At 49.5% G+C, this 23,833-nt stretch overlaps 9 protein-coding genes across 9 annotated transcripts; 6 read left to right on the top strand and 3 right to left on the bottom strand.

The window, feature by feature from the left end:
* Nucleotides 1–20: 20 nt before the first annotated feature.
* Nucleotides 21–1,162, top strand: BKA67DRAFT_657545 (dienelactone hydrolase family protein; the record flags this gene model as incomplete). The annotated part of the gene is made up of 3 exons (XM_046107132.1): nt 21–165; nt 224–273; nt 359–1,162. The coding sequence occupies 3 exons, from the start codon at nt 21–23 to the stop codon at nt 1,160–1,162; spliced, it is 999 nt and encodes a 332-aa protein (XP_045959885.1).
* Nucleotides 1,163–1,464: 302 nt separating this feature from the next.
* On the bottom strand, nt 1,465–2,540 carry BKA67DRAFT_657544 (zinc-binding dehydrogenase; the record flags this gene model as incomplete). Its single annotated transcript, XM_046107131.1, has 2 exons — nt 1,465–2,456; nt 2,516–2,540. The coding sequence occupies 2 exons, from the start codon at nt 2,538–2,540 to the stop codon at nt 1,465–1,467; spliced, it is 1,017 nt and encodes a 338-aa protein (XP_045959884.1).
* A 4,830-nt stretch (nt 2,541–7,370) lies between these two features.
* Nucleotides 7,371–8,271, top strand: BKA67DRAFT_243782 (uncharacterized protein). Its single transcript, XM_046095696.1, has 2 exons — nt 7,371–7,675; nt 7,733–8,271. Exons 1-2 carry the CDS (start codon nt 7,511–7,513, stop codon nt 8,060–8,062), a joined length of 495 nt encoding a protein of 164 aa, XP_045959883.1. The 5' UTR covers nt 7,371–7,510; the 3' UTR covers nt 8,063–8,271.
* Nucleotides 8,272–10,326: 2,055 nt separating this feature from the next.
* On the bottom strand, nt 10,327–11,374 carry BKA67DRAFT_514972 (glycoside hydrolase family 45 protein; the record flags this gene model as incomplete). Its single annotated transcript, XM_046097685.1, has 4 exons — nt 10,327–10,436; nt 10,494–10,569; nt 10,609–10,981; nt 11,037–11,374. 4 exons carry the CDS (start codon nt 11,372–11,374, stop codon nt 10,327–10,329), a joined length of 897 nt encoding a protein of 298 aa, XP_045959882.1.
* Nucleotides 11,375–12,526: 1,152 nt separating this feature from the next.
* BKA67DRAFT_561270 (major facilitator superfamily domain-containing protein) lies at nt 12,527–14,718 on the top strand (the record flags this gene model as incomplete). Its single annotated transcript, XM_046102519.1, has 5 exons — nt 12,527–13,162; nt 13,216–13,234; nt 13,290–13,925; nt 13,978–14,126; nt 14,185–14,718. Coding segments are annotated over exons 1-5 (1,328 nt in total), but the record flags the coding sequence as incomplete, so codon positions are not given.
* Nucleotides 14,719–15,517: 799 nt separating this feature from the next.
* On the top strand, nt 15,518–18,092 carry BKA67DRAFT_534531 (AMP-binding enzyme; the record flags this gene model as incomplete). Its single annotated transcript, XM_046099876.1, has 8 exons — nt 15,518–15,893; nt 15,950–16,466; nt 16,520–16,599; nt 16,654–16,703; nt 16,778–16,811; nt 16,856–17,243; nt 17,398–17,600; nt 17,650–18,092. 8 exons carry the CDS (start codon nt 15,518–15,520, stop codon nt 18,090–18,092), a joined length of 2,091 nt encoding a protein of 696 aa, XP_045959880.1.
* A 1,028-nt stretch (nt 18,093–19,120) lies between these two features.
* On the top strand, nt 19,121–20,463 carry BKA67DRAFT_675632 (uncharacterized protein; the record flags this gene model as incomplete). The annotated part of the gene is made up of 3 exons (XM_046108785.1): nt 19,121–19,579; nt 19,631–19,693; nt 19,861–20,463. 3 exons carry the CDS (start codon nt 19,121–19,123, stop codon nt 20,461–20,463), a joined length of 1,125 nt encoding a protein of 374 aa, XP_045959879.1.
* Nucleotides 20,464–21,190: 727 nt separating this feature from the next.
* BKA67DRAFT_534529 (uncharacterized protein) lies at nt 21,191–21,788 on the top strand (the record flags this gene model as incomplete). The annotated part of the gene is made up of 2 exons (XM_046099875.1): nt 21,191–21,207; nt 21,401–21,788. The coding sequence occupies 2 exons, from the start codon at nt 21,191–21,193 to the stop codon at nt 21,786–21,788; spliced, it is 405 nt and encodes a 134-aa protein (XP_045959878.1).
* A 294-nt stretch (nt 21,789–22,082) lies between these two features.
* On the bottom strand, nt 22,083–23,159 carry BKA67DRAFT_534528 (cytokine-induced anti-apoptosis inhibitor 1, Fe-S biogenesis-domain-containing protein; the record flags this gene model as incomplete). Its single annotated transcript, XM_046099874.1, has 2 exons — nt 22,083–22,390; nt 22,445–23,159. 2 exons carry the CDS (start codon nt 23,157–23,159, stop codon nt 22,083–22,085), a joined length of 1,023 nt encoding a protein of 340 aa, XP_045959877.1.
* Between the last annotated feature and the right edge of the window lie 674 nt (nt 23,160–23,833).

The following is a 23,833-nucleotide window of genomic DNA, read 5'->3' as shown; positions in this document are numbered from 1 at the left end:
ACCTCTCCCTTGCCGCCATTATGCCAGAAGAGGATCCTCAAGTAGCAACCAAGGCGCCCGAGAGCGACGCTCTAGAGCAAGATGATGGTCCTATCATCCCCGGAGACACCCCAGCACAAACTGGACCTACCATGGGCGAGCACTGCACAACAGATAGACCGACCCGTAAGGATATCAAGACGACGTCCTTGCTTGATTCCTGCATACTGATGTAAGACCGCAGCCGAGGGCGAGAAGCCTCAAGGCGAGACCCGTAAGCTCGGCGGCATCGACGTAAGTCAACCATAGCACCTAGTCCCGTCCAGGTTGCTTCGCCGTGTGTGTTCTCCCATTCATCCAAGGCTAACCCGCAATCTAGGTCTATATAACCAAGCCGAGCTCTTACCCCTCCTCACCGGCGAAACTCCTCCTCCATCTGACCGGCGGCACCGGTCTCAAATCGACGAACAACCAGATCCAGTCCGATCGATTTGCCTCCGAGGGTTACATTGTTGTCATGCCAGATCTCTTCAATGGGGAGCCGGCACCAAACTCGTCGACTTTCCAGGAGGCAGACTCAGAGTCTACAGGATCCTGGCTCGACACGGCCAAGCTGAAGCTTGCCGAGACGGCAAAGAGCTTCATGATAGACATGTGGCTGGCCAAACATACAGAAGAGAAAGTCCTACCCATTCTGGAGAAGGTCATCGAAGCAGCCAAGGGTGAGTTCGCAGACGCTGTTGCAGCAGGAGACGGTATCTATGCCGTAGGATATTGCTTTGGCGCACGGTATGTCCTGCTGCTCGCGGCAGAGCGGCAGCCGGTACAATCAGGTTGGAGTGGTGCACAAAAGCCTGAAGATACAGAGGCCGGGAAGAGCACCAAGGGCCCATATATCAGAGCTGGTGCGCTGGCACACGCCACACTGGTTAGCACAGATGACTTCAGTGGTATCAAGTCGCCGCTCAGTTTGGTCTGCGTTGAAAATGACCCCATGTTCCCTGATGAGGTGAGAAAGGTTGGCGAGGACACACTAGGCAAAGAGGGCGTGGAGCACGAAGTGCAAGTATACCCTGGCGTCCCTCATGGTTTCGCAGTTGTTGGTGACTATGCAGATGCGCACATCAAGGACGCGCAGGCAACAGCTTACGAGCAGATGTTGAAATGGATCAAGGAGCATTAGCGGGTGAGTAGCAACAAGACAAGAGGGTTTCTTTGCAACGTAAGAACGGCCTTGCGGTCGATGAGGTTATTCTGAGTTGGTCTAGTCCAAGGACTTTCAATATATAGCGATGTTGAAGGCTTGAGGTAGACCTAGGCCTACCCCGAGCAACGCAGTAGGAAAGTCCCGCACCCATCAGGCCCCTTCCATGCAGGCCGTGCTCAATAAAGCAGCCCGATACTGTGTGCCATAGGTTGAATCCTGCAGTATCAATTGATGTAACTACTCTGCGTAGCCCGTAGAGGATGCCACAAGCGTCGTGCCTACGACTCCCCAATAGTGCAAATGATCTTTCCCGTCGTCTTGTTCTCCTCCAACAAGCGATGCGCATCCTGGATCTTCTCCCACGGCAGCACTGTGTCGACGAACACCTTCAGCTTGTTCTTCTCGAAATCCGGTATGTACTCGGCGAGCTTGTCCCTGAGCTTTCCCTGGTAGTCGGCGTCTCTGGACCGCAGAGTGCTGCCCTCGATGCGCACCCTCTTGAACAGCAACTTGCCCACGTCCACGTTCTCCAGCTTCGTGCCGCCCATCAGGCCCAGCATCACCCAGTGCGCGTCGCGCGCGGCCACGTTGAGGTTGCGCACGAAGTAGGACGCGCCGATGAAGTCGATGATGATATCGACGCCCTTGCCGCCCGTGGCCTTGAGGATCTCCTCGTCCCAGTTCTCCGTCGTCTTGTAGTTGAAGGCCCTGGTGGCGCCGAGCTCCCTCTCGATGAAGGCGCACTTCTCGTCGGTGCCGGCGGTGGCGTAGACGGCCGAGGCGCCGCTGTCCTTGCTGAGCTGGATGCCCGCGATGGAGACGCCCGAGGCGCCCGCGTGCCACAGCACCGACTTGCCCTTCGCGAACTCGCCCACCAGGTACAGCGCCTGCGTCGCCGTGATCCAGGTCTCGGGGATCCCGGCGGCCTGCTCCCAGGACAGGAACGAGGGCTTCTTCAGCAGCATCTTGGACGAGACGGCGATGTACTCGGCATAGGCTCCGCCGTAGGCGAGGCCAAAGACCTCGTCGCCCTCCTTGAAGTCGCCGTGTTCACCAGAGCCAAAGGACTGGATGGTGCCGGAGAACTCGACGCCCAGAGTTGACGGCGCCTGTGGTGGCAGAGGGTAGTGTCCCTCACGCTGTATCAGGTCCATACGGTTGAGGCCGAAGGCCTTGATCTTTACTATAGCATCACCCTCCTTGGCTTCCGGCTTGGGCGTCTCAGCATTGATGAAGAGCTTGTCAATGCCTCCAGCGCCGCCTTTCACTTCTATGTGGGGCTTAGTAAGCAAGAAACCGCAGACGAGAACGAACGCAGTAGTGACCTACCAACAGCCTTCATTGTCGAAGACATAATTGATGAGGAGAGTTTCGAAGGTTTGTGTGTTATATTGTCACGGAATATATGCTGCGTCTTCGAAACAATGTTATGTTATACGTCCAAATACATACCGCTGGATTGTGTTTATAATATAGGAGCCGGGCAACTTTTACGGTAGCTTCGGTAATGACATCAATTAACCATGGACCTGTTACAAAGCAAGGCCCGCCCTAGGGGTTCTCCAGCATAATGGCGCTAGGAGAAGTATTTGCCCCGGCCCGTCAGCCCGTATAATAGCACCTGGGTGGTGAGACGGGATGGAGCGTTCATTGTCCCGAATTGGTGGGTTTGGACGGAGAAAACATCATGTTTTCGTCGTGGGCCGCGGTGTCGCATTCGCATGTGAAGCTGCAGAACAGCTTATATGCATGGTACCCAGCAAACGAGAATAGAGAAATGACGGGCATTCGAGATCGCTATAAGCTTCGTCGCCCGTGAGCTCAACAATCATCGAGCCGGCCCCGATCTGCGGATGAATACCAAGTCTAGCATACGCCCCACAGCTGGTTTAGTTGTACAGCGGGATTTCCCCGGGCGCGGAAGCCTTTGTCAGTTTTAGGCTTGTCAGCCATATGAGTGCAGAAGAATCCTTCAGCAACCTTCAGCATCTGTTTCCACATTAAATAAGGCTTTACGACTAACACCTAATCCATAACTGAGTTATCGTCCGTTAGTTGGATCAGTAACGCGGGCAAGTACATCCTACAGTATCAATGCCATCAACACCAACGATGGCCTAGGTTGATAATCTTGGGAGAGGAGTTTTGGAGTCATGGAACTTACGTTGGCGGTACTATAAGGGTGAATGACGGGCAGAAGCAACCCGCACGCTCGACGCTCAGGTCTGCAATGCCGATATGATTTCCTGGAGTTTGTGATGAACAAACACGACGAAGCGCAACGTTTGAGCGGATTGAAGTTCGTTGGCAAAAAGAAACACTTGTTGCTTCGTTGCAATACAGCATAGTACGGAAGTAACGCAGCCCGAAAGCACTTTACTTCTACGAGGTTGTGGAACTCGCCACTGGTCCTTGCCACACGAATTCCCTTATCATGGCAGTTTATCAGATGTGTAACTGAGACGCATTCCCTTGCATCTCATCAGATGACGATGCCATAAAATTGACGTAGACCGGAGCGCAGACTGCAGTGAAGGGGCGTATAGGTCGGCGATCATGGGTGAGCGAAGCCAATGAATCAAGCTTCCAACGGCAGCAACCTCTTCCGTCTTAATAGTTCAAGCAATCTAGTATGATCATTTTGCCAGATCGGCCAAGAGCCCAGAAGTAGATGCGTTTATGTTTGATCAATTCCGGGACATGCCATGTGGCTAGCTGCACTGGAAAGCCATACTCCGCGACAGAGCGGCAGTACCAAGATCATACGACTTGCTTGCTCAGCCATGGTAATGATAAGGGGCACTGCTCGAAGCCCCTACATGTGACTCGTGTCTAGGAAGTTCCTAGAAGACATCAATCCCATACCTTTCCTTCTCGTGTAACGGAGGAAATGACGCCAGGTCTGCAGGCCAGGATTCGTACTGACTATGGCGAAAGCGTGAATCGTGGATCAACCATGTACTAGGTTGCTAGGCTGTCGATGTATTTGGCGTACGGGTACGCTATAGTGTGTACCGAAAGCTGAATGGTAATATTGTGACGCAGAATATACCAAGCGTTCTCCCGGATGGTCTGGTCCCCATTACCGAGGAGTCCCCATCGCGAGGACGTGCTCGAAGAAGCTTTAGTATATAGAGGGTCCGGAAACACCAGCCAATTTGTGTTCGCTGTACAGTTAAACGTCTCACCAACGGTGGTTGCTTTCCGGCACCAAGTGTTTGTGTCTAGCGGTTCGCCTCGAAGCGCGCACTAAACCTGATTTGTGCAAATATGTAGTCACTTTCTAGGTATCGTCGGAGCGTCGCTGTTCTGGTTTCGAAGTCTACCTACGAAGGAATACCAGGTGTTGTGCGGCCACGAATCGTGTCAGATATCGGAGTTGTGCGGCCAACTCAACACAGTACAGGACCAGTGACATGGAAGCTGGTTTCGAACCCGATGCCGCTTGTGTTAGCCCTAATTGAGAAGAGTCGGTATGTGCTACGGCCGGCCACGTATAGAAGAAGAAGGAGAAGAAGAGGAAGAAACGCGTCGCTATATTGTTACCTTCTACTGACATTGTTGTTTTCTCGATTTCCTCGCATGGCAACTGCATTGATGATCTTACTATTCCCACAATTGCAGCAGTAGTCTGCAGTAGGCTAAGATTGTGGAAATTGTAGCGGGTGTCGGCGCCGAGCCAGCTAAGATTAGACACCGGGGATAAGGAGCCGACTGCAGAATACTACGTACGGATCCGTACAGCAGATGCAACGGCTGGGGAGATGTACAACGTCCCAGACTTTTCGTATTCCGTACAATTGGCATTGCCCAAGGAGAAACGAGATTGCAGTTATCTGTATAATGATTGGAAAGATCGGGAATCAAGGCTGAGGAACTAGCCCTGTTATCTAGAGGTAGTCCCATGGAGCCAGCATCTTGTACATACATAACGCACTTTTTGCAACTGATTAGATTAGCCAGGCTGTGATCACCAAGTACTCCGCAGCAGACAGACATTCGAAACAGCCAAAGGCAGTGACAGGAGCGGCATTTGACCACTTTCAAAAAGCCAATGCATTGCGAAGATCCTCCGTTGACAATTGATCGTTCTGCTGGTCGAGAACTCCCCCGACCGATTGATGAGCGTTGAGCAACGAACCTTGGGCGCCGCTGCAGTAAATTGAAGGTGGACCGAGAACCGAATCTGTCCGTGATGCTGCAGAGTGCTGTCAGGGATCATAACAGGGGATGTTATCGCTTGATTCTACCCACTGCATTGACAACCTGGAAGCAAAAGTATCTGATATCGCCATGGGAGTCACCACTGAAAGTACATACTGGCATGTGAATTGAGGCGTAGACCCGCTACGGACGTTCAACGGTTCAATGTTGTCAAGTTTCATGTAACTCGGCATCATTCAGGCATTTGTTCTCCTCTAAAGTCATAGGCCTACACATTGATCAACTTTAGTCCGGTGCTCCTCCGGTGCCCGTCTTCACAAAATCGCATTTCTTAGACGAGTTCAAACATCATGGCCGAGATTCGAGACTGCAGTCAGTAGGCGATATGGGCCCTCGATTGTAATCTCACGGACGGACTTGGCAGTATTCAGTCGTTGAGTCCACATGGTATCCGGAGCAGACATGCGCATCTCGTTAGTCGCTTACCCCAGAGAAGAAGTGCAATTTCGCCTGGAGAATTACCATGCCAAGCAAGAGCCAGGCAAACTCCGCACTCTGCGCCAATGGACCTGGACCTGGCCAGTCGACCACGGCGACGACGACGATCTCGCAACTATCAATCCCACGATTATAGCCTGGCCAGAGGGTTTGGTATGTTCAACTGGAGACAATCGCACGTTCCCTGAAATGAATTGCCCTAGAACTACCGCGTAGTACGGTGAGAGCGTGCCCAAATAGCGAATGGCTTATTTCAGTTTGGTCTTCTCCAACGTCAAAAAGAGACCAATTAAGTGGGACACAAGCGTGTCGTTGATTCTGGTTCCCATGTGATCTGTCGCCGCTTGTGCATTGAAAGAAGGATCTGAACAGGATCTCAGCGTCGTCTTTGACAAACAATTGGATATTGGCAACGTGAGAATTGACCGCCGGTGTTAACGAACCTTATTCCTACAGTATGTAGGTACTTCCTAACATAGCACTCGCGATCCACAGCACGACAAAGAATGGGTCTAATTGAGGAGTCAGCTTATCTTTCGCAAAGCTCGTGCCAGGTTCTGTTGGCATCAGACGGAGTTGCAAGTACAGAATACAACCCTGTGTTTCTATTGTTTACTCTGTTAGAGGCTCAAGGCACATAGTACACACAACCATGCAGTAAGTAACCAAGCAAGGCGTAAAGCGACCACAATTTCGACGGCGCGCGAATTACTTGCTAAAGCGGTCATTGCCAACTAATGACATGTTCACGAAAATGCAGTCAACATGCAATCACCATGTTTAGCCAAACGGTGCCGTCACTGGGCAGGTCGTAGATTGAACTATTGGTGATTCCAGACAATGGGATGATAGTGCTAGTGGCGCTGCAATCTCCCGCTGTCCCCAACCCCAAGACACACTAATCCTTGCTATCCAGCAGCGATCCTTGTACCTTGCAGCTGTACCTGACATTAGGGCGGATCCGCCGAAGCATTTTTGGCAAAAACACACCCCCCTTCCAGCCAGCGAATGAAGGGCCAGAACATGGCAATGACAAGTGCGTCCAAGAGGATTCTGTTAGCCCAAGCATCTGGATCATGGCGGCTATGGTACTATTGCCGTATCATTTGCCTGATCAAATACCGCACCTGGCGGGTCGCAATGTCATACCACTGCACTGACACTATCTGCCACTGGAAGGATCTGGTATCTCATCGTTGCACACCGTAAGTTAGCTCCTGCCCCTTTCTGGACGCCCCCGTCTTCTCAACTCAAGCCAAATCGCAACTTTCACACCCCTCTCCAGCCAGAAAAAGCCAGAACACCGGCTAAAGTCCACAATTGCTAACCAGCCAGGTTTTCTAGGATCCGCATGAAAGCGCGGACCTCGACTTGGCTGCAAAGCGAAATAACGTAGGAAAAATAAACGGGGAAACATCACGGGTGGCACCCACCTAGTCAAGCCCCGGTATCCACGCTCATCACCCATCAACTCTGTATATAAATTCACGGCGTCCTAAGATGGCAATCGACTTTGCTCTTCCCTCCTCACCCACATACAATCTCTACAAACCAACCCTGACTTTTCAGTCACATTCATTCTTTAAACAACATACCTAATATTAATCCTCCGACAATCTACAGCTCTTCCCGAGTCACTCAATACCAGACAAATCAGTCAAGATGAAGTTCACCGTTGCTACTGTCGCTGCCCTCGCCGTTGGCGCCCAGGCCTCTTACGCCGCCGGTAACGTTACCTACACTACCGAGGTCGTTACCGCCTACACTACCTACTGCCCTGCCGCTACTCAGGTCACCTACGGTGGCAAGACCTACACCATCACTGAGGTGAGAATTGATGGCCGATCTTGAGACTTACAACAGCCATGCTAACGTCTTCCAAAGGCCACCACCCTGACCATCACTGACTGCCCTTGCACCGTCAGCAAGCCTGTCTACACCACCTCCAGCGTCATCTGCAGCACCTGCACATCCGCTGCCGCCTCCAGCTCCACTGCTGCTGCCTCCAGCTCCGCTCCCGTCTACCCTACCAACAACGGCACCACTGTTGCTTCCACCAGCACTGTCAAGGCCACCGGTGGCCAGACCACCACCAAGGCTTCTGCCACTGCCTCGACCACCGCCAGCTCCGTTCCCACTGCCGCTGCCGGCAAGCTCGCCGCTCTCTCAGGAGCTGGCCTTGCCGGTCTCGTCGGTCTCGCTGCTTTCTTGTAAAGCGCCTGCTGCTAGACTTTACGTCATCTTCACGATCTTCATGTCGATAATACCTAATGGACGGAAAGCAGTTTGGACGTTTTGAGGGAGTATGGTGATTAGATTGGGAGGGCTCACGGGCACCCACGGTTATTCTGCATTGCACTTGGGCGTCATTCGCAGGACTTTATTATAATTCTCGTCTTGGTGTTAGGACAAACGATACCACAAACTCGCCACGGAGGATTCGCATTGTGTGCGGTGTCAAGGATATGGAATATGGTCAAACAAAGAAGTTAGCAATCTTTCAATTGGCTTTCTCAGTGCCGCTGTGGATGGGATGACATGAAAGAGCGGCAACTTTGACAATCAATTCACCTATTTCATCTTTTCCTCACTATCTTGTCTCTTACCCCCAAAGAGACGTTCGTTTCTCGTGCTCGCAACTTGACTTTCATTCTTGTACAAATTTGGAGAGTTAATGGATATACTGGAGTCGAGGCTTGAACAGCCCATCTAAAATCGCCGGATGTTTTATTGGTCTTTGGTCAAGTTCTCAATGTTGGCTCTTGTACGTAGCAAACATGAACAAAGATCAAGTTTTGGTCTGGCAACTTTGCCCCAAGTCTTCTGGCATACTGAGTAAAAAGGCCATACATCGCTGCGTGTCGGTATCAGGTACTCGCACACCGTACAAGCACGTACAGCATATAAGGACGGTTGATTATTGACAGCATATGACCACGTCAAATAGGCAGTAAAAAGGAAATTTTGTATAACCGTTGATGGCGGGTGATGGTACTGATTTTCGACTTATTCTAGACATAGTTTGACTCTTTCGAGGTGACGCGGCATGGGTTCAACGAATGAGAGGCTTTGCATGAACGAGAGCTGTTATGTGGTTCGTCCAATTTTCCGCCCTCGCCCTTGCGGGATAACACTGGCCTTCGAGAATACATCAGCCGTTCAAATCCCGCGACGAGAGACATGGCGCAGAGACAGTATACAGTAGGAAACTTTTGTGAAACGCCGATCGAGGTAGGCATGACCTTGTGCAAAAACTCTGAATCGACTTCTCAGTCACGATGGCTGAATTCTTTTTTTTCATTCCTTGCAAAGAAATAGTATCTCGGGTGTTTTACACATAAACAGTAAGCAGTAGGCTGTGCACTCCAGGGCGAGATTTCTTTCCCTGCAACCAGCCCATGGCTACTATGAGGGAGAGACGGAGGGGGTGGCTACAGAGGCTGAGAGGCACCCGGAATACCTGTCGGCGTCCCAATTGGCGCTACTGCAGGTACATACAACGCCATTGTTCGCTGCAGGCCACACCGGCCACTGATAGTACATACATAGCCACGCAATACACTGGGAAGAAAGCCGCTTTCCCGCAGAGCCTGGTCCTCCATTTTGACAAGTGTCGATCAGTCGGTAATTGAATTGCACACAAATGGTTCCCTGAGCCGGATGTCGGTGCCGCTTTTGTCGGTGAAGACCATTCAATTGTGCTCACATCTTTGAAGGAGCACAAGAGTCACCGCCTAACTTGCCTTCTTTGGGTACTGTGAGTCTGATACATATGCTTGCAGCCGCATATTGATAACCTGATGTATACGATTTGCTGTCGATGGATATGCCTGTATCAATCGTGCATCAGCAGCAACACCGAGATAATGCCCTTGTTGGTGTCGACCAGGCTGGCTAAAAACTCGACTAATTCATACGTCAGCGGTGTTACGCGTCGAGACGGTCCAATCAGAAACTGTCGTCTTCGTATAAGCATACGCAACCTGTTGCAGAGCTCGCTCGATGACTGTGTCGTCTGCTGTCGGATGAACCAATCGCTTTCACTACTCTTTTTCTCTTGAGCATCGACCTGCTTGACATGTTGGTTTCTAACAATGGGCGACCTCTAGCAGATGATGCAGGAAAACAAAAAGTCAATTTTCCCTTGCGCTGCTATATTTTGATATAGACACGGAGCTACATCCTCGGGACACCTTTGTAACATGTTGGACGACAGTCCATTGGTCGAAGCGGGGATATCACCAATGCAAGCAGATACTATTTAATACTGATATTGATTGTTCAACGTCTAGAATATAGGACAAGGACCAATACTCATATCGACGAGCTTAATAGTCTAGAAATCCCCTTGTATTGAAACGCGATGCTATCGGACCTATGACAACTACACAGATCTGTCTATTTTGAACATAGCCGGAGTCTGCTTATATGGCGGCATTGCCGGCAGAATTTTTCCCAACGCATCGCTCACCCTGTTCTTACAGACATTGACTGTAGTAGTCGTTGAGCTTCGTGCAAGTTGAGCCACTCACACAACTAGTCGCTCCTGTCCAGCTAATACCACCACATTGTGCCTGTTGTTGGTGAGCTTCTTGTGAGATAATATTTTGTCATGAACTCACATATTTCGCAGCTGTCCCACTACCACCTGAGCTTGCGGCACTGGTGGTTGATGTAGGAGCAGTCGTTGTTGACGCGCCAGCAGTGGTGGTCGACGATGCCTTTGTTGACGTCGAACTGCTCGCAGCACTCGTGGCTACCGTAGAGGGATTGAAAACAGGGAAGGAGGAGTCATCAGTTCGACGACAGCCTGACTTCGCCACGATCTCCGAGGGGCACTGTACTTGCTCGAATGTAAGATTCGGATTATCCGTGTTCTCAAACCAGTCGAAACGCCAATTGCAGCCTTCCTGTAGAATTGCTGGGAAGGAATTGCATTCGGACTGCGATGAGATGCCACCATATGTGGCTCCTGGAAGCGATGTACCGAACTCGACCTTGCACCCGTCGAATATACCTACGCCGCCACCAGGCATCAATATATCGAATTGGTTCGAGCCGAGGTCGCCGCCTGTATTGGTCGATTGTACGACCATGGTCTTCCCGGCCACCGCTCCGGAAGTGAAAGTGAGCCTATAGCCATCAGTAAGATTATTGTAGATAGCACAGCCTATTCAGGCGAACTTACTTGTAACAAGCACAACACCAACTCGCCTCTGTCCCTCCGCTGATAGCCGTTGCAGCGAAACCATAGGCCAGCTGATCGCTGATTGCCCATGGTGAGTTGTCAGAACAAGTAAAGGCGGTACCGCCGTCGCATCCCGACTTGATATCTGGATCCGAGAGCACATTGTCGTTCTTGTCACACGTCAACACTGGCTGGTTCACAGAGGCTTTACCCGACCATGCGCAAGAAGGTTTGCAACAGTCCCAGTATCTAGTTGATACTCCAGTTCCAGAAGCAGCCCTCGTCACAATGAATAAGGACGAGGCAGCAACTAGGCTCAGCCCTCGATGAGTGTGCATTTTAAGTGAAGTTAAGCGGTGCGTAGAAAATTACGGCATACTGGAGAAAAAAAGGTCCTCGAAGCACCTATCCCGCATGGAATGCGATCCGGCCACTGTTTATATCCACCAACTTATCAGTAGCTAATCTTAACCAAGTAACAAAGGAACGGCTTTCGGAGCCAACATCATGAACTTTGCTCGCGGTGGGTCATCCCTTCCGGTCCAAGCGAAATCACGGTGCTCAACCTCCGAGGATGAAATACCACAAATCAGGACTCGCGCCAACCATCACTGCTAGCCGGAACGGGCCCACAAAGTATTGTTTCCGAGCATCGCTGGGATTCGATTGCGAATACAACTCTTTCCATATGGTGTTCGAGTGGTTTCGGGTTGTACAGGCCGCAGTCCCGTTGGCTTGTGACGGCTCGCCGGGAATGTTGCTCACTACCTGCTTCGCTCCAACGCATCCCACTGAGAGCCTAACGGAATGGCAAGTACCGCAGGAAACGGTTCCCGCCGACACTGACGCTGTATCCGTGTTGATGTATCGAACAACTATATGATGTTGAATGTTCAGAATTTCAGCATTCCTTATCTTGGAGGGTATATGAGGAACTGCCATGTGTGCTAAGTGTGTAGCTTGGCCTATCGTGGTTAGCGTCGCAGGTTGCTCAAGAACGCGGCCTTTCTCAGCTACAATATTCCAAATCAGTGCATCATGTGCTGCTGTAACTAGATGTTGTCTGACCCTCCTCCTTCCATGCAGCAATAAGTCATCATGTGCTGGTACACATCAGGCTGTTGAGCGCCAAGTAGTCTGGTACAGCATCGTCGCCTTGGATGACTCGCTCCACACCAACGGCCGCCGGCATTTGCCCCAGGTCAGCCCGCTAGTAGTTTCCAGGATCCGCTGTAGTGGAACGGCGCGCTGTCCTTGGCTTCAGCTCTGAATATAGGGAATATATCTCAAGATATGTAAAACATGTAAAGCCTACATACAGGTTCAATTATTCTCTGCGCAGATTTTTGTCAAGCAACGTTACAACCACTTTTGACTGCCGTCGTACTACATACCAGGCTTATCGTGAGGAGTAGTTTTGTGATGTCATGAACCCATGTGTGTGATAGGCAATGCGGGGGACGATCATCGTTTATCTTGCATACAGTGTACACACGGATCCGTACATAGTGGTAAGATATTGTACATAATATTCTTGACACAGCTATCGGCTAGTTTGCCAACTACTCACCACGGAAATAGCTGGTTATTTGTGTTACGACCGAACCATACACCGGCGTATTTCGGCCTAGTGCCGATTGACGGCATTCTTATCAATGGTCCGACCGACAAGAGCTGCCGAATATAGAGCTGTTTCTCGTTGAAAATCGTTGTGTTCGTTGTGCTCTTTTGTTCTCTATCTTGACACATTTTTCATCAAGGGATATTTGCCTTCTCACCATTAGGCAACATCCTTCGCGTTGTCGGGTCCTATTTCGAACAAGATGGTCGAGGCAGAAAATTCCGGCCCAAATATGGGGGAAGACATCGAAAAGAAAGTGGTGTCGAACGACCCATCCCGCCACGATGATTTCGGCATGATCAAGCACGCCGACAAGAACGATGCTGACGAGGCCTATAAGGTCTTCGTAGCGCAAGGAGGAGAGTCCATTGTCATCACGCCAGAGGAGGAACGTCGGCTTCTTAGGAAGATTGATCTTAACCTCATGCCGTTATTGTGTATTGTCTACGGGCTCAACTATCTAGACAAGACCACAGTATCTTACGCAAGCGTGATGGGTCTAAAAGTGAGCAAGATTTCCATGAAGCAGCTAGGTGACTTTACTGACTGGGATCACAGACTGATATTAATTTAGTTGGTAAGTGTATTTCTGATCCATATATTGCTAGGCTAACACCTGTCCTCTTCTCTAGGCCAGGACTACTCATGGATCGGTTCAATGTTTTACTTTGGATACCTGTTCTGGGAGTGGCCGACAAACCGCCTTCTTCAACGGCTTCCGCTGGCGAAGTACTCTGCTTTCAATGTTATAATGTGGGGGCTGACATTGTGCTGCATGGCAGCTGTCAAGGACTTCGCAGGCGCAATGACTGTGAGATTCTTCCTTGGTGTGTTTGAGGCCGCTGTATCTCCTGGGTTTGCCTTATTTACCAGCCAGTGGTGGACAATCCGGGAACAAGGAACCCGCACCGGTTGGTGGTTCAGCTTCAATGGCTGGGGACAGATACTCGGTGGGTTTGTCGCTTATGGTATCGCCGTCGGGACCGAAGCACATCCGGTAGCCATCAGGTCGTGGCAACTGGTATTCTTGGTCATCGGTCTCTTCACCGCTTTTATGGGAGTTATTTTTCTGTGGTGGATGCCCGACAATCAGATGAATGCTCGCTTTCTTACTCCAAAAGAGCGCCTCATGGCCGTAGAGCGGATCAGAATTAATCAGCAAGGCGTTGGCAACAAACATTTCAAGTGGTACCAGTTTAAGGAAGCTGCGACAGACCCTATGGTCTGGGCATTTGTATTTTTCAGTGTGGTCGCAGATATTCCGAATGGTGAGCCCTCTTCAGTAATCACCCTGGTTGGAAACTAACTTTCCGGATTTAGGTGGCATATCAAACTTCTTTTCTCAGTTGATTGTGTCCTTCGGTTACACAAACACTCAGTCACTGTTACTTGGCACTCCGGGAGGTGCTGTTGAGGTCGTGGCATTGGTCGTCGCTGGCCATCTAGGTGATCGCTTCAGGAACAGACTTGTAGGTACCTAACTGCTTTCCAAGTGCATCCGCATGGTCCGTTGACATTGTTGTACAGCTTATATCGACATCTGGAATGATAATCGCGGCAATTGGCATGCTTTTGATTACTTGTCTTTCCGAAGAGCACAATGTGGGCCGCTTAGTCGGTTATTATCTTACGCAAGCATCTCCAACCCCATTTGTGGCTCTTCTGTCGCTCATATCTACCAACGTCGCCGGGTGGACAAAAAAGACCACTGTTGCCGCGATGTATCTTATCGGCTATTGTATTGGTAACATCATTGGTCCTCAGGTTTTTCGAAGTAAGGATGCACCGCAATACCGTCCTGCCGAAATCACAATCATTGTCTGCTACTTTGTATGTGTGCTTGACATTCTCTTCATATACTTCTGGTGTAAGCGAGAGAACAACAGAAAGGCGGCTATTCGGGCCGCTCCGGGATATCAGAAGCTTGATGGCCAGGAGTTTTTGGATCTGACGGATAGGGAGAACCCAGAGTTTGTCTATAGTCTGTAGCAATTGCTTATGAGTTCCAATAGAAACTTGTTCTGGCACTACCTTTTAGTTGAACATTTTAATGAAGTATATCATATCAGCCATATCTGTAAATATTGCCGAGCAACTGATTTCTTCCATCTTCTAATGGAGTGAAGAAGTGGAGCATTCGGACATCGTTTGGTATAGTTAACTAACCTTAGTGGCTAAGTTAGTATGCTCGATTGTTATTGTCAATATTCCATGCACCTCAATTTCAATCAATCCAGTTTCTACTCAAATTATGTTCTTGAGTCAATATTTTGACGCACTGCCCAGAAAGGCAACGCCAACAAGCAAGCAGCGTCTTTGGAATTTCATAAAGGCTATTCTAACTTAGTCTAGTATACTTTGAAGAGTTCCACTATTACAATATAGAATAACTGATAGATTATTATTTTCGATATATTAATATGAAAAACACACACGAAAACCAATATTTCAACGTAGGATAAGAAAAAGTATCAAGCTTAGGCTGGTACATGTTCGTGTTTATGTGGCTTTGTGACCTGTGTCACTGAGCTTGCCGGGGGTATGAACGACGGGCAGTGGGTTTTGTATCGTTCCTTCTGGGGTCCGGGGCAGCGGATGCGGGGAAAGCACAGATAGCCGGGGTGGTTGGCAAACGTCAGGACGTTGGCACCGAACGACGCATTGCGGCACATAAACAACCTTCCGAGGTTGTATCATGCACAAAACTATATTAAGCGTTCTGTGTTAGTCACTTTACAAGACAAAAGCCCGCCTGGTCCATCACTACTTCAAGCGATTGTCGTAAAGACACACAAACCATCACGCCTAGGACTAGACTCTTTAGCCTTAAGCTATCTCGGCCCTAGAAAAGCAGTCCATAATGAGCCATCCACAAGACGAAGTCCATCACCATTCCCTAGAAGACCCCGAATCTTTCTGGGCTCACCAGGCGGAACAGCTCTACTGGCACAAGAAGCCTGATACTGTATTCACGAAAGCCACCAAGACTTTGAGAAGTGGCGCAACACATCCGCACTGGGATTGGTTTGATGGCGGCGAAATTTCAACATGTTACAACTGTGTTGATAGACATGTACTAGCTGGCAACGGAGATTATCCGGCCATCTTTTATGATAGCCCGGTCACTAAGACGAAACGGACCATCACTTATAGCCAGCTTCTCGACGAAGTTGAGGTGACAGCCGGCGTATTGAGAGATGAGGGAGTTAAGAAGGGTGACGTTGTGCTAGTGTATAGTAGGTCATCCATACTGCTCCGCGCAAACGAAGCCAACCCGACTGAACTATTATAGTGCCTATGATTCCAGCAGCTTTGATTGGTATTCTAGCAATCAATCGACTCGGTGCAGTTCACGCAGTTGTGTTCGGTGGTTTCGCAGCAGCATCTCTGGCTCAGCGTATTGATGCGTCGAAACCTGTTGCCATTCTCACAGCTTCGTGTGGTATTGATGGCAACAAACCCCCAATCGCTTATAAGTCGTTCATAAGGGAGGCTGTTGACCTTTCAAAACATAAGCCCGACCGCGTTTTCGTATGGCAACGGAGTGAACTGCGCTGGGATCCCTTAAACAAGGCGGCTGGGGAGCGAAACTGGTTCAAGTTGGTAAGAAGCGCTCGGGCCAGGGGGGTTAAGGCAGATTGTGTGCCTGTCAAGTCAAGCGATCCGATCTATATAATATACACCAGTGGCACGACAGGTTCACCGAAGGGGGTGGTTCGCGATGCTGGAGGTCATGCCGTTGGCCTTCACTTGTCGATCAGCTATCTATTCGGTATCCATGGCCCAGGAGATGTAATTTTCACCGCTAGGTCCGTCGAGACCATTTGTTCCATCCTAACCTTTGCAGCTGACCAAATCGCAGTGACATCGGCTGGGTCGTGGGCCATTCGTTCATTATCTATGGACCTCTTCTTACTGGTGCCGCAACCGTGCTGTATGAAGGTAAGAGGCCAGCTTGAAATGGAACAAGGGGCCAATGCTGACTATTTACGACAGGCAAGCCTATAGGAACTCCAGATAGTTCTAGTTTCTGGCGCATCATCCAGGTGAGTTCTCATTTTCCCACCAAACACTTATGCCATGGTTTAACCAGAGGGAGATATTGACCCGTACTGGTTAGGACTACAAAGTTAACAGTCTATTCACGGCTCCTAGTAAGTTACTTGAAGTTACCGAAGACACTAACTAACATACGTAGCCGCATTGCGAGCGATCAAGAGGGACGATCCACAGAACAGGCATTTGAAGAGAATTGGCAATCTAGGCGGCCTGAAGTCACTCAAAGCATTGTTTCTGGCCGGCGAAAGGTCGGAGCCATCGATTGTCACCATGTACCAAGAATTATTACAAAAGTACGGAGCGTCGGGGGCTACTGTCATCGACAACTGGTGGTCGTCTGAATCTGGATCTCCTATTTCTGGGGTCAGCTTGATTCCACATGCCGGAAAGGACAGAAATACGGGGATGAGGAACTACACACCTTTGGGCATCAAGCCTGGCAGTGCTGGCAAACCCATGCCTGGGTTTGATGTCAGAGCTGTGGACGACCAAGGAAACGAGGTGAAAAGGGGGAAGATGGGCAACATGTAAGCAATTTTCGGAATCATTTCTTGCTATTTCAAACAAATCTACAGATCGATATTGCCCATCAAAGGCACTTGTTTTTGTGGTTGTTTTCCAATATCCCTGGACCCCTCAAACCCATCCTAAGGAAACAACTACTAACCATGAATGCTGTAGTGTAATGGCTATTCCTCTAGCCCCAACAGGCTTTCGCACGTTATGGAACGATGAGGAAAGGTTCTTCAGGAGCTATCTGAAAAGATTCGAGGGAAAATGGATTGATACAGGAGATGCTGGCATGATCGACCCAGAAGGGTACATCAGTATTATGAGCCGAAGCGATGATCTGATTAACACAGCTGGGCATCGGCTCTCCACGGGTAAGCGCTCCGCTTCATCTGGCTTGATCCGGTCTTAATGTAGATACAGGTGCCATTGAACAGGCAATCACGAGTCATCCGCTCGTAGCTGAAGCTAGTGTGATAGGAATCCCCGACAACCTCAAGGGACAATTACCTTTCGCCTTTGTTACACTCTCAGTACCGGACCATCCCTCTTCTGCCATACCAGACAAAAGCCTTGTTGACGAGATTCAGAAGCAAGTCCGCACCCAGATTGGTGGTATAGCGACTCTAGGTGGTATAATTCAAGGAAAAGGGATGATACCCAAGACCAGATCGGGTAAGACGCTACGGCGAGTTTTGAGAGAGCTGGTGGAGAACGCTGTACATGATGAATTCGATAAGGATGTGGCATGGCCCGCGACTATTGAGGATGTCTCTGTGATCGATGTTGCCAGAAGTAAGGTGGCGGAATATTTCAAGGAAAGAGGCAGAGCCCATCAAGCGATTGAGACGCGCGCAAAACTGTGATCCACGGGCAGTGGAGAAATACAAACAAGTGGTGGGCACAAAGCTTTATAGAAGCTGCCTAGGGTAGGATGAGATGTAGGTGGACTCTTGCTAATGTAACATGGAGTGGTCTCGAAACCAACTGGTCTTTTGTAGGTGTTGCCAAACATCATTGCTAGAATGTGGGCTTATAAGAATTGCCACTCTTGTTGATGGACGTTATAGTTCGTCCGACTTTGTGGACCTTGTTATTATAATTTGATGGCAATTCAGATTTCCAGCACCACTTGAATATTGTGCATGGGCAGAGACCTGATAGTCTCTACTTGAACAAGGACAAAAGAACACTTCAATGAGACCAGTGCGCGTCAAACCAAAATAGAGGGCTCCATTGAACTCTGTACAGTTTCAGTCTTCTCGGTTATCTCATGAGACTTGATCAAAGAGGGCAATGCCTAGTCCCTGGGATGCACCGGGGGTTTATAGATGTTTCCTTAGCACACGGTCCCTGAGACCACTCCATCGTGGTATGAAATGCGCTTTGCGAGAATTGGTACAATTGCTGCTGTAGCCAGGAATTTGAGGAGAACAAGTATAGGGCTGTCATATGCAGAGGAGATGATATTTGTTTTTCATAGTAAACAAATAGTTGAGGGAAAATATCGTTTTGAGTAAGTGCTATTTCCACGATCTTGCCGTGAGAATCGATTGGCATCACTAAGGGACTCACTCTTAAGTGAAGAGGAGGCGGGCGCTGGCCTTAGGGTCAACACTCAATAAAAACTTTGGAATCCATATTCAATTTGGGGACGCTCCTTCTATTTTATCATTTTAGAATTGGCTTACTGTTAAGTTGTTGAGCGCTGCCAGATGCGCCTGACGCACAGTTCTGCCTGTCTTTCCCAAGTGTGGTCAACCCTTTCAAACGACGTAATTATCACTTTCAAAACTCGCCTTCTCGCTACAAGGTCACAACTTTGAGCGTTGGTACTTCTTAGAAGGGCTCTTACCTTCATCAAACTTCGCATTAAATTTCATCATCCATTCCAATGGCAGACGGCGAAAATCTTTGGCGCAAACGTGCACATTCGCGCAGCCCTGAGCGTCGTTTGGGCAGGCCACGAGGGACCAGGAGCCCGCAGGGCGAAAGACGAACTGACATACACACAGAACACTCGTATCCAAGACAGCAACGATATTTATATGAGGACAATAGGTATCTCAGGGAACGAGTTGTAAAGCTCGAAGATGAACTCGAAAGGCTTCAACGCGTTACCAACAATGCACCATCTGAAAGACACCGAGACCTCCAAGAAAAACTGACTTGGTCTAAAGCTGAAAATGCCAAGGCCGAAAAAAAGATAAAAAACCACGAGAATGAGCTTTCTCGCAAGTCTGCCCAGATACTACAACTGAAGGAGAAGGTTTCATCACTGGAGGCGCAGCAGAGAGTTTATCGTGACCGCCTCGACATTGCGCAGCAAGAGATTACGAATTTAAAAGCAGGTGTAGGTCCTCAAGATAATTTTGTAGACTCAGCAAGCCTGCACTCAACACAGACTCGCCCTGGGCCGGCATCCGCTCCAAAGGCAGGATCTATGAAGCACATACAACATTGGAAGGTAAGTTGTTTTCTGATTTTAATTTACGTCGCTACCACGCACTGACACGAACGATAACATAGAATCTGCCAGATAACCAGAAGCCACGATACCATACAAGCAAGGTGACTATTAAGTCGGAAGATGATGAGTCTCAGCTGGCAACTGACACTCTATCTAATCTCTAGGAGCCCACCTTACAGCACCAGAAGTCGAACCCTGTAGTGATTAATAAAGATGTAGAAAAGGTTAAAATGTTGGAAGAGAAGATGAAAAAGACTGTCCAGGAGCGAGAAGACACTATAAAACAACGAACTAAGGAGATGGATGAGAAATTGTCATCAGAAAAGATCAAGTTCCAGCAGCAACTAAATTCAAACAATGCTACTCTCGAACGACAACGATTGCAACTCAGGAACAAAGATCAAAAACTTGCCAAACAAGATTTGGATCTCACCAGAAAGGACCAAACCATACAAAAGCAGGCAGATAATATCGCCAGAAAGGACAGTGCCGTCGACGGTCTTAGCATGAGAAACGCGGAACTCCGTTCGGAGTCGCAAAGTTTGCGACATGAGCGTGAGGAGTTGGTACTCGAGAAGGAGTGCCTCACAAACGAGTTGAAAGAGAAAAACCAAAGGATCAAAACCCTCGAGGTAGAACTGAGCGACCCCAAGGCCGCGTATCGAAAATACATGGATTATGTAGAGTCGAAGATTTCGGCTTTCAACCAATCTGTGGTTACGGACCTGGCATCTCGGCGGCAGAAACTCGATTCAACCTCTCGTTAAAATGGCATTTGACAAGGATGGGAACGAGAGGGGTGGCTTGTCGAAATGATCATACAAGGCAGCACTAGTACATCTATAAGTAGGGTACCTTTTGAAAATACGACTAGCGAACAATCATTGCGGAAAATTCCATGGCTAAAGGAGGGTTGACTATATACTGCGTGGCTGTCACAGAGTCCTTCGAGACATCTCGATTGGTATAGCAGATTGCCATGTCATAGATGCAAGACTATTGGTGACCTCATTTGGATGATGGAACCACAAAGCAGTCATTCTGATGGGCATAGAAACCTTCGTTGATCTTCCATGACATTTTGGCATCAGTTTTCCCACAATGCAAAACATCGGGTAAGGGATATCGCCCAAACAACCGCGCACAACCTCCACCATCTCGTAAAGTTTATATTCAGCTCTTGCGATAATTGTTTGACCTCATTGACGGCCAGAACGGCTATCTTTTTTTTTTTTGGGGGGGGGGGGGGGGGGGGGTTGGATTAATGCATTCACTTCAGACGGCCACTCTCCAGTCGACTTCGTAAGGCTCACAAAGCAATCGATTGCCCTTTTTTTCTTCTTCTCTATCCACGCGAGTAATGTTCAAGCTCTTGCGCCACTGAACAACTGTATTTCTTGCATCTTTATTAACTTGGTTGTAAAATCTTTAGTATACAAGCCGGGCACCTTCCCACAAAAAGCCCCAAGGACCGGGCACTGAAGTCGCGCAACCATGATCAGAACATTCCGGTATGCAGCTCAGAGGTGACAGTAATCCAGTAATCAATGCTAGTATTTCTAGACATATCAGGAGATGAGAAACGAAGATCCTGGCACTGCAAAGTGCATCGCAGAGCATAAATGCCGGGTTGCCAAACTGAAGGCCCAGCCGGCAATACTAAATAGCATAGAACAACGCCCTGTCATCTGCTGCCACGCGCAGCGCCGAAGTGGCAGACAACGGCAGCACCGCTGGACAGACTGATATAAGGGCTCATGCTATAGCTGTCAAGAAGGAGAAGCAGGGCCAGCGCGGCGAACCCAAGACCTGTTCCCGCGAGCTCAGGACAACGATGCGTGTCGACGGGCCCCAGACCCAGACGCTAGAGAACAAGACTCGATCGATAACGAAGAAGCTGGGAGCTTGTCAGAAAGAGAAGACCCAGAGCGAGGCCGAACTTCATCAGTCTAGGACTGAGATGCAAACAAAGATGGATATTTTGCAGGCACAGACCACAAGGGTGAGACATAAGACACAGGGTGTTGCCGCCTTTATCTTTGAGGCAAACAGAGAACTCCAGACGCAACTTAAGTCTGAACCGAAACTCTAGTGTTGTGGTGGGATGTGTATCGTGGATTTGTTCCGAAGAGCCTTAGCCACACAATACGAGTAAGCACTTCACAGTTTCAGCTGTCCCATGACTATACTGTAATTTTGTTGTAGATGAAAAAAGTCGACTTGCGTAGTCATGTCGACTGCCGACAATATATTCATTGTCATCTATTCATGAATGGCTTCATCTCAAATGCTCAAATATTCTCTTGGGTCATCCGCGACACAATGTTTTATGCATAACCCCAACGCCTGAAGCGCCTTTGCTCCCAAAACCACAAAAAAACCCGATTTATAGCTGAATATCGTTGTTAAGCAACCTGACCTCCTCACCGGGCTTGAATGCTGGCATTCCAATGTACGGGCATCCGTCACATCTGAATGCATCGCCGAGGGAGCAGTTGCCACATGATCCAACCTTGCCCTGCACTGTGAAATCAACCTCGGTGAGATCATCAGCTCCAAATTTCAAAGACTTCAACTTGGAGTCCGCATTGTCTCTCTTTGCGGCATCGTCGGCAGCAATCTTCTCTGCTAGACCACAAGTGCAGTCTTTGCAAGCACGCCTCCTCTTCCCAACCTTGGGGATGCATTCGGCAGCTGGATTGAGGTTAGTGACACGAGTCGAATCTATAATGTTGGGGGACGACATACGGAGAGCGAATTGTGCGTTCATATCCTCTTCCGTCAAGAGAGTGTCTTCGTCGATTAAATCATCATCATCACCAAAGTCAAAGTCGTCGTCCAGGTTCACAAAGCCAACACCGGCGGGCTTTGACACTGGAGGGGCCATATCCAACTCTATAGTGGCCCCAATCGTCTCGTGCACCGTCACACTAGACACAGCGGGGCCAGCTGTGCTCTTCTTTTTGTTTTTGCCGAAGGACAGCTTCAGAGGCACAGCCGCCTCTTCGTCCTCCGCCTTGGTGAAACCATCTGGTCCAGTGACCAGACCTGCCAAGACGGCTTCGCGAGCATCCGCACTGTCACTGCCTTGTCCCAATGTGCCGTTCTGTGCCTGAAGCTTGCCTCCAACTTTCAAGGACGGCACGATCTTTCCGAAAACGTCACGGTTCAGGAGGAGCGTCGACTCGGACCGAGTGCCGTCGGCGTCCGTCAGGACTAGGATGAGATCGTAAGTGGCATCGGGAAGAGAGACAAGGCCAGCGGACAGGCGATCAAGCATCTGCAGGTCTGTGACAGACCGGTCGTGTGCGGCGAGAACTTGGCGCAACGTCTCTTCGTGGCTTGCGATCGAGGGCGGGGCTAAGAGGAGGGTTCTCGCGGCCGAGAAACCATTCTGAGCCGACTTTGCAAAGGGCGAGACGAAGTCATCGCTAGTGTCGATCATCATTGCCGAGGGCGACATCTTGACGGTATGCGCAAGCTGCTGTACTGTATTTGGGACTACGCTGGTGTTCCGCGCGTTTTTCTTTTTCTTTGTTTTGCCGTGGTCGAGGATGGCGGGGCAATGCTTTGTTTGGACTTTCTCTGATGGAGGGGCAAATTTCGGGGCAGGATGGAGTAGAGCAAGTTGATGGAAACGTCGAGTTGGCGACTTCCTAGCAGTAGGGGTGGGAGTAGGGCGAAATCGTGAAGTGAACAAACAGCGAATGAGATTGATTACAAATAATGCAACAATATCTCTGCGAGCGGAGATGCTTGGATTAGTCACACAGCGGGTGGTATCTGTTTGGGCTGCATCAAAAAATTCTTGACCAACTCGATTTTGGGATAAACTGTGGTTCTCCGGCGTTGCCTTATCAGATCCGGTCTCGGCGGCCGGTTCCAGAAGTCAGAAGTTCAACTGGTTCTGTCTGTCGCAGTGCTCCGTAGTGACGATAAGTTAGTGACGTCGAGTTATGGCAAACGCAGGTCTACAGTGTCGAGGCTTCTAGACAGCGCATTTTTCGCACAGTGTGTCGAAATTGACAACAGTGGCACGGAGTGGTTCTTTCTTAGTCGCAGTCACCTGACCGGCTTTCTCGTTTGCAGTCGGAACGGGTGCAATGTCCACGACCGTTTCCTAGGTGGAGCTGGACC

The sequence above is a fragment of the Truncatella angustata genome, assembly GCF_020726525.1.
Source record: "Truncatella angustata strain MPI-SDFR-AT-0073 chromosome Unknown BKA67scaffold_3, whole genome shotgun sequence".
Lineage (NCBI taxonomy): Eukaryota > Fungi > Ascomycota > Sordariomycetes > Amphisphaeriales > Sporocadaceae > Truncatella > Truncatella angustata.
Note: the sequence above shows the minus strand (reverse complement) of the source record. Positions and strands in the feature narration are given on the sequence as shown.